Source organism: Portunus trituberculatus, chromosome 40 (assembly GCF_017591435.1).
Source record: "Portunus trituberculatus isolate SZX2019 chromosome 40, ASM1759143v1, whole genome shotgun sequence".
Taxonomy (NCBI): Eukaryota; Metazoa; Arthropoda; class Malacostraca; order Decapoda; family Portunidae; genus Portunus; species Portunus trituberculatus.
The window spans coordinates 2,970,001-2,980,000 of NC_059294.1; the positions used below are offsets into that span (position 1 = coordinate 2,970,001).

The following is a 10,000-nucleotide window of genomic DNA, read 5'->3' on the forward strand; positions in this document are numbered from 1 at the left end:
CAATATTGTTGTTGTTGTTGTTGTTGTTGTTGTTGTTATGAGTGTGTGTGTGTGTGTGTGTGTGTGTGTGTGTGTGTGTGTGTGTGTGTGTGTGTGTGTGTGTGTGTGTGTGTGTGTGTGTGTGTGTGTGTGTGTGTGTGTTTTCACTCTGCATGGCTGGCATCTGGAAAAAAAACATAGAATATTGATATTGTGATATGGCCGAAGTAGAAACACACACACACACACACACACACAGAGAGAGAGAGAGAGAGAGAGAGAGAGAGAGAGAGAGAGAGAGAGAGAGAGAGAGAGAGAGAGAGAGAGAGAGAGAGAGAGAGAGAGAGAGAGAGAGAGAGAGAGACAGACAGACAGACAGACAGACAGACAGACAGACAGACAGACAGACAGACAGACAGACAGACAGACAGACAGAAAGAGACAGAGAGAGAGAGACAGACAGAGAGACAGAAAGTTAGGGTAATGACTGGTTAGATGGACAGGTAACTGAGACAGGTAAATAGACAAGCCCAAGAAATATATAAAAACAGAACGTACATCAGCTTTTCCTTTTTAGCTATGAGGAACATGGAAGTGAAAACACGGAAGTCAAGTTTCTCCAAGTTGTTAGTGCTCTTCAGTTACAAAGTCATCTCTAATTTTATGTCATTAAGAACACTTTTACTCAGAGATCCTTAAATGTCTGAGTTAGTTCTGCTTGCTCGTCCTCATTTTTTTTTTCCGAAGAAGTCAGCGTCATTTTCATTTTGCACTTCATAGAGAGAATCATTTTTGCAGGTAATGCTAATAACTGAGAAGCATTTGAGTCACGCCGGGTTGTTCGCTTTAATCCCAGTCTTCTTTCACTCTTTGAATAAGTGACGTTTTGAATTATTCATTCCGAGCGAAATCATTTTTAGTGTCATTATTACATGCTCGAAATAGACCTGTGTATACACTTGTGACATGGAAGCCTCTCGTGCCAAAAGGTTCATTAATGTACTTATCGTCAGCAGGTAATTAGCATCTCGCAAAAGGCACACAGAGATCGTTGATGAAGACTAGCGGGAATGAAGGGAGGCAGGGCGAGGAAGGCAGGCTATCGGCCCACCTGTCGCGCCCATCGCCACCCCCAACATGACGGGACAAGGCATGCCAGACACACGGCACGTGACTACTCTCGTGTGTGTGTGTGTGTGTGTGTGTGTGTGTGTGTGTATGATGAAGATGGGGTGAGGTTGTCATGTATCCTTGTTTCCATGTTTTTTTTTTTTTTATTTATTTTGCTTACATGAGTCAGTTTATGTGGGCGTCTCCATTTTTTATTTCATTTTTCCTACGGCCTTGCAATTGAAGAGTGTCGGAAAAGAAATGCGATGAAGTTACATGAGAATTTGAAGGCAAGATTTTCTTCCTCTCAATATTTCTTTGACGAGTGCAAGTATTGTACAGTCATACTTCCTAAAAGAAAATATATGAGTATAGGAAGAAGGCTTTATATGACAAAAATGTGTAAAGAAAACTGATTTACATATTTACGTTTTCTCTACTACGTCAGTTTTACACGCAAACTTACTTTTACTATGAGATCCAATTAAATTTACATTTAATCTTGTAGCATTCAAATTCTATATCCCTGTATACCGGTGGGGAAAAACTGCATGTGGGGCTCTTCAGGGAACCCTCCACTTGGGCAGCGCTGTCTTAAAAACCATTAATTACTTGTGCTTCCATTCCGGCTGCGAGAATTTCCTAGGAGTTGTATACTACCGTAGCATGTGGTGTGCAATTTGGAGGATTATAGTTATTTTCCTTAACGCAACATATGTAATCTAGTTTTGTATCATAGACGTACAACAACGTACAGCCACAATGACCTTCCTGCTCGTGCTTAGTAATCTATTTACACACTTGGACCCAAACACCTGCACCTTAGCGAACCTCGGCACTATTTCCTGTCCCGGACACAGAAACACTTCCCTGAACTTTTCCGGCTAATTTTGATTTTCTCGTTGAACTTTTTGAGTTGGCGTAATAAGGCGTAATAAGCTTAATTAAGGCTTCCAGGGAGGCCGTCTGGAATATTACAATTTAATACTTGTTTAAATATGGTCATTCATTGGAAACTTGATAAGTGTCTGAAGTTCATTAAAAAGAATTAAAAACTCTACAAATTAAATTATCCACAGAAAATCAGGAAAGGAAACGTTGTGAATCGTTAATTAATCTTCGCAGTTATTAAGTCTGTGGAGATTGACAGGAATTCCATCAGTCGCACCTTACCGTGAGCGACACAGTAATATACAGACAATGGATTATAATATAAGGATTGCCTGGCTGGAAGTGACAGTATATGAAGTTCACATTTACATTCAGATTTAAAAAAGGTAACTGCTTTTCAGAAAGTGTGCTGTTGCTTGGTGTTTTTGTGGTGTGTGAATGTTAGTGGTGATGTAAGGTGTTGGTGGTGGTGAGGCTCTGTGTGGCGAGGGAAGCGTTGTGGTGGTCATGGTTGCTGCTAAGATGTGATTATGGTCTTTTTTTCCTGAGGATGATAGAGAAAAGGAGGGTTTTAGAGTTTATTTTATATAGACAGTCATTGTTATGGCTGATGTGATGAAGAAGCAGATTAATTATGTGATGCGTCTTTCTCTTTATATATCCTGAGCGTGAAAGAGAGAGAGAGAGAGAGAGAGAGAGAGAGAGAGAGAGAGAGAGAGAGAGAGAGAGAGAGAGAGAGAGAGAGAGAGAGAGAGAGGGTGTTTATATATATATATATATATATATATATATATATATATATATATATATATATATATATATATATATATATATATAAGCACAACGTATAGGCAACAATTCGTTTTTGGAGTCATGAGTACGGTTAGCTTATGCATCACAAATCACAACTTTCTATATTTCCATGCTTACCATCTGTCTCTTTTATCGTCACCACCACCACTACTTCTCTAGAACACTTTAAAAACTTTCAGTACTATATTACATTTTGTTATTACAATTGAAAAATATTGATAGTATGCAGTTGAATAAAGAAAAAATGGACACTATTAACAGTAAGGTTTTTGGGAACACCATCACCAATACCAAGACTATTACTATCAGCACCATCACTGACATTAACACCACTACCACCACCACCACCACCACCACCACGACCTAATCTAATCCACTTACCGTCTCATGATACACTGAGAGAGGGAGTTGCCAGCCACTCCAACCTGCTCTTCCGCTCCCCTTATGAGCCTTCGAGAAATAAGCTGAGCCAGACTAGCAAATACCTTATGACCTGAAGATATTAAAAACCTATCTTTGGAAGCTTTCTTTTAAACCTTTCCCGCTAGAATTTGCAGTATGCTTGAATCTTTACCGGTCCCTTGCAAGCGTGTGAAAAATGTAATCTCTAATCTCATAAAAAAAGGAAGTAGTAGAAAAGATTGGCTTGTCTTTTCATGATATAAAAGATAATCAGTTTTTCTCTCACACCGTAACATATTTCTGCACGTTATTGTATCAGAAAATGGGAGTGGTAAAAGTGTCTACGAGTATATAGGGCGCCAGTGTCTGGTAGCGGGTGCGTCCACTTCATTGGCCCTCAGGGATGCAAGGGAGTGTGGAAAACCAATCATCAATCACTTGGGAAGCTCCGGCCATGAATAGGCAATCAGCTCATTTTTTATAGTCCTATTACCTGCACCATAAGAGAGAGCTTTCAGAACGTGTGTGTGTGTGTGTGTGTGTGTGTGTGTGTGTGTGTGTGTGTGTGTGTGTGTGTGTGTGTGTGTGTGTGTGTGTGTGTGTGTGTGTGTGTGTGTGTGTGTGTGTGTGTGTGTGTGTTTAAGTAAATAAGTAAGTAAGTAAGTAGGTAAATATTTACTGCTATATACAATTATTAGCACAAATACAAATAAATACATAGATATCAAAGATATCTTTCAAAGATTTTCAAAGATTATCTTTCGAGCCGAAGCTCCCTGACAGGTATATATTACTAAGATAATGGCTGTTACAACACTTAACGTTTATACTATGAACGGCAAGTTACAATGATCAGTATATCAAGATATTAACACGCGATATTAGTGATAGACAACTACATTCAGTTTGAGCTTTCTCTGTGTGTGTGTGTGTGTGTGTGTGTGTGTGTGTGTGTGTGTGTGTGTGTGTGTGTGTGTGTGTGTGTGTGTGTGTGTGTGTGTGTGTGTGTGTGTGTGTGTGTGTGTGTGTGTGTGTGTGTGTGTGTGTGTGTGTGTGTGTGTGTGTGTGTGTGTGTGTGTGTGTGTTAAAACATTAATTTTTTGCTTGATAGCAGCTACCGAACGTAAAGAGGAACTAGGAACATTAACCTGAGACACCACAGTACCAGTATGGAAGGAAAGAACGTGCCTACACGGTTGCATTGTTTTTGGGGGCGAATATAATGATTTCATCTGAGTTTCCTCCATTTCTTTGTTTCGGTCGTGGCAATGGGGGTTAGGATGGTCATAGCAATAGTTATGACCAGTATAGTGCTTTTAAAGCACCTGCAGGCTGAGGACGAAGACGAGGAGGAGGAGGAGGAGGAGGAGGAGGAGGAGGAGGAGGAGGAAGAAGAAGTAAGGGATAGGAGGAAAAGAGGAGAAGGGGTAAGAGCAGTAGCAGGAGGACAGGAATAAAAATAGATAGAGAGGGAGTGGCACACCATCAGGAAGGTAGTGGAGCGGGAGAGCAGGGGCGTCTATCACGGGTGTGGGAGGTGAGGGGTGAGGGAGGTGGGCGGCGAGCGAGGGTGTGAGAGGAAGGGATCTGGCAACCTGAATCGGCGCCCTCATCCTATAGTCTGAATCAACTACCGGACGCCATTCGCAGCCTCGCTTGTGCCAGGAAGCAGAGTGTGTTCCATGAGCCCGGCACGAGCCCCCCCTGTTCTTCCTGCCGGCGTAAGAGCAGAGCAGAGGAGATAAGGAAACAATGCCTTTATCCAGTTCAGACTCGTTTGGCGCGGAAACGTAATCCCCAAGCACTGCTCGCGTGAGTCACGGAAGAAGGCGCAAGAGTTTCTTGTATGACTTTCATCTTATCTCTCTCTCTGACAAGGCATCTGCAAAATTACCTCTGCACTATTTTAATATATCGCTTCCTTCCACAAACGTACTGCTTGTGGCCCATCAAGGTAAAGGGAATTGCTGCGTGAAAACGAGAAACTATTTTTAGATTTGTTTTCTTTATCAAAATTTTACAAAGAAATTCTATTACGGGAATTGAATATAGAAACTTGCTTTACGGCCATCGTTTCACCTCTTTTTTTTACTGTCGTATGATTATAGTACCGAGGTGGTGTAAGAATGTAAGTTATTTGGAGTAAACTTTTTATAGGAGTTTTATGGAGAACTTTAAAGGGTGTAGCGAAGCGATTTGCTCCGAGGCAGAGGTATAAAGCCTCCTCAGACTCTTGTGATAAATTTTTGTTAGTGAAGAGAGAGAGAGAGAGAGAGAGAGAGAGAGAGAGAGAGAGAGAGAGAGAGAGAGAGAGAGAGAGAGAGAGAGAGAGAGAGAGAGAGAGAGAGAGAGAGAGAGAGAGACGGAGACAGACAGACAGACAGACAGACAGACAGACAGACAGACAGAATGACAGACAGACATACCCACCCAAGCCAACACACACACACACACACACACACACACACACACACACACACACACACACACAAACACACACACGAGGCATACGTAGATTCATAAATTTCCCAAACAACAGCAGCACCGCTACCACTGCTAACAATATTACGTTTCAATCAACCAATTACCATAGGAATGAGTACAGTCTTCACTACGGGACACGCGAGAGGCTGTGGGTGACTCTTCCGGGACTATAACGTATTATTGAGCGAAAGTAAAAGCTGCAGTCAGTGCTTTGCAGAGTTTTCAGAATGTAACGTTTTATTGTCTAGATAAATTCTCCCAACAGGCTGTGGACCGAGATCCTCCAAAGGGCCGGGCAGTGTGGCGCGTCAAGGTGCAGGTGCGAGACGGCCAAAGGGTCTCGCCTTCTCTGGCCGCCGCCGCCACCCGGGCCTCCAGACGTCCCCGCCTGTCCCCTCCCATTCCGCAGGATCGCCCAGAAGATAACAGCGCGCCACGGTTTCTTCCTATCCACGGATCAGCCTCATTTCCCGGATCACGGTACTTTTCAGGGAATAACAGAAACCCACTAGAGAAGCCCTATTACTTTATCCAAGCTCCCAAGAATTCCCTGGAGAGGAAACACGGTATGTTGTATGACTCTCGCTGGCCATCACAAATTGAGTATTTCCAGCAGACTGGCCAAAGGTTACCCGATCATCGATTCGTTCGACGAGATCCGATTTCGTTGTCCAGTGCTATTCTAAAGGCGGAGGGGAACCGAGAGGAGGGAAAGGAAGAAAGGGAATCGAAAGAAGAATTGGAAGAAGACGAGAGAGCCAAGGGGAAGGAAGCGGCCAGCCGTAAGCCCTCGAGGATGAAGGAGGCGAGTGGAAGGAGAAATGCGGATACGCTAACCTTTCTGCCAAATGGGAAAAATGAAATGACCGACAAGGGAATTGTGACGCCCTCTAAAAGCGAAGACAAACCATCAAACCAGCATGGCAGGCATTTGAATAAGAAGGAGCAGCATATTTCCCAAAGTGAGTGGATGACGGAGAGGAAGTTGCTAGACAAGAATCGCAGAATCTCAAAGGAAGAGATGGTAATTGAAAGAAAACGTAAGACGGGGATCAGTAAGCAAGTTGCCACAGGAAGGATGAGGAGGACAGAAGAGGACAGTGTTTCTGAGGAGAAATATAGTTCCTTGCACCCTTGCGGTAATGACGAGAGAGGACTACCGATGGGAAGTAAATGGCTACGTGAAACTATGTGTGGCTCAGAGCGCCACAGGAAAAGTCTCAATAGAAACGAAGAGTGGGCCAAGCCGAAAAGAGCCAAGTACCCCACCTTTAGAAAACATCAGCAGAGTGGCTTTCAACGTAAATTGCTTTCCTTCAGAGGAAGACAGAAACCAGTCGTTCTCGGAGATGGTATCAGAGAAAGAACAGAAGCTGAAGAAGGCTTGTTTACGTCTGCGAAACTCAATTTACAGCCAGATCTTGAAACCACATTTAATGACAATGATACTTCTCCAGTCAACTTTGATGTTTATTTTGGTCCTACTGAAAGTAATGACGATAACATTCGAAAAAACTTTAAATCCTCCAAGGGCATTACGTACAAGCGCAGCCGAAGTTCAAAGCATGTACTGGCTGCTAAGTACACACCAGTGCAATACATTGTGGATTACTCTGGCAGGCCGGAGATGGAGGTAAAAGAGCAAACAAGCACGATAGTCTCTAATGAAGCAGACGGCGTGTGGGAACATGACTTTGATGAGCTTTACCGAACCCATTCAATCGCGTACCAGAATAAACGTCACAAAAGATACAAAAGAAAAGCTGTTGTCAAACGCCTAACATCACCTGACAGCATCAGACCAAAGCTGCACAGAAGCCTCTATAAACGTGACCATTCCCCAATCGACGTTCCAGTGAAACGCAGTGAGCACATGAAGGTGGATCGTATCATAATGAGCCAGCTGGGGGAGGACCTGGTGTACGTGAAGAAATACAAGGCGGTGGCAGGCCGATGCGAGGCTCCAGCCAGCTTCTCCGTAACCAGCAAGGAGGAAGAAAAGGAAAAAGAGATCGAGCAACCAGAAGATCTCCAAAAAGTAAATGATGAGAAGAGATGGTGGCAAATGGTGCAGGAAATGGTGGAGGAGATGAGAAGAGAGCAGGTGCATGTGGCGGAGACTGTGGTGACGGTGGTGGTGAAGGACATCAACGATAATGCTCCAGTATTCCCTAACGCCACCATGTTTGGGGAGGTGCAAGAGAATGGCCCAATAGGTGAGTCATGTTACTGTCTTCCTTGTCATAAATTTAATATCAGGGCTGGAGAAACAAGTGACAGGTGAGTGACACAGGAATATCTGCACCGAGGATTGCGCACTCGAGAATTGATTGTGGGAAGAAAAATAAGGCTCTCCTAACAAAATGAGGGAAAGGAAGAAAGAGACAAAATAATTCTAACTTTGTCGTTATCATATTATTGATTCATGGAAATTAACGCATCTCAATAATCTCAATAAATGGGTTGCTTTCAAATTTGTCAATTTTAGATTATATATATATATATATATATATATATATATATATATATATATATATATATATATATATATATATATATATATATATATATATATATATATATAATTTTGTTATTCAAGAAATTACTTACTCAGATTTTATTTTGCAGATGCTTACTTTGTAAGTAATCTTAGAATTTTGTTCCAGTATTATATTCATTTTATCTTCAACATTTATTCCCATTAACTGAAATCTACCATTAAGTCCCACCCTCTGTCTCCCCGACATCTCACCTGCGTTATCTCAGCCACCTCTTTTCCCCGCACCTTACTGTTGCCCGATCGTTAATGTCTGTCTTGAAAGAGATAAGACCCAGAAGGCAGTGTGTTAGCGTTCTCTCAGTCAGCCCATCTCCTCCCTTCCTCCCTCCCGCCCTCCATCCTTTTCTCCCTTATTTCTGGCGCACCGCTCTCCCTTTTATCGTTTTCTCATCTGATATTTCCATTGCACTTTCCCTTATTAGAGTATTTTTGTTGTTGCTGTCCCTGATGTCTTGTAAAAATAATTTTGCATACCACGTTTGCAGAGAGGTCAGTGCGCAGGTATTTAGATTATTAAATGTATACAATCCTCACATTCAAATATGCATGAAGTATTACTGGGTCTTGTATCGACTTGTCTTTATGGTTCTATCAAAAACCTATTTACGATGAAAACATATGATGACGATCGCCACTTCACACGTTCCTTCCCGCATCACTGCACAGCGATGGCTTTCTGATTGCGTCTATCACCAGCACAGTAGTCTATCACGGCAAGACTGCCGGCGCCGCCATCACCTCCTTTGTAGAGAGGAAGGCTGGTCACTCAGAACTTCCTCTTCTCTTAATCGCCGGAAAATCCCACGTGAGTCCACTGCAGGAGACGTAATCCCTCCTATGCTCGCTGTCCTGCTCGGTTTCGGAGAGTTCCCTCCCTTTCTTGCTAATTTATGGATTTCGTCTCTCCATTCTGTTGCGTTTCGCTCTCTTGCACATATTTTTTTTTCCTTTTTTTGTGCGACAACTCCACCACTTTTTTGTTTTATTTTGTTTTGCTTTGTTTTTGTTTGGGCCATCCAGGATATCCTGCACCCCTGCAGTGGTTTATTGTTGTAAAATATTTCATAATTGTTTTCATGTAGTTTTAGTAAAGAATTAACAGTAACCCTCACTATGTGTATAGGATAAACGGATTTGATCTTGAAATGAACGAGATTTCTTGAAAATTAATTTACCTATATATCAGGCTGACGTCTCCCTTAAAGGTGGAAGCCGAGACAAGATGTCAAGCCTTCGGTCATTGTGGAAGTAAAGATACAGAGGAGGCGGTGCCCAGTCCTCTCGTCCGTCTCTTATAGTCAGCTTTTATGACACGCAGGAAATACGATGGTTGTATCATTTCAACCCGGCCGAAGAGTGGCGCTGCCAAGCCGTCTTTCCCGCCAAAGATGACAAACAGCACACACAAACTATTTCAATCAATATTCGTGCTAAAAAATACACCAACCGACACGAGTAAAAGGGCAGTTGTTCTTCTCCTCTATACGTATATTTTCTTCTTCCTATACGAGCGGAGACGCACACACCTGCACATCCTCGTGTGTGTGTGTGTGTGTGTGTGTGTGTGTGTGTGTGTGTAACAAAGGTGTGTATCTGTCTTCCACTAAAATATTCAAAAGTAGAAGGAACGTTTCTTTTTTTTTTTTTTACGTACATCCTCTTTGGGTCACAAGAAATATCATAAGTTATCTTTGGCTTAAAAGAGATTATTCTACCAAGAGTTATAAGGAAAATATTGTATTTCAAGATGTACAGGAAAGG

General features: G+C 42.4%; 1 protein-coding gene across 2 annotated transcripts in view; it reads left to right on the forward strand.

Annotated features, from left to right (window-relative positions):
• The window catches only part of LOC123516172 (putative neural-cadherin 2), a 468,611-nt gene that overhangs the window by 430,047 nt on the left and 28,564 nt on the right, over window positions 1-10,000 (forward strand). For both annotated transcript variants that reach the window (XM_045275338.1, XM_045275339.1), the window contains one exon: window positions 5,945-7,895. In XM_045275338.1, coding sequence (XP_045131273.1) covers window positions 5,945-7,895 — 1,951 coding nt within the window. The remainder of the gene's footprint in view (window positions 1-5,944; window positions 7,896-10,000) is intronic.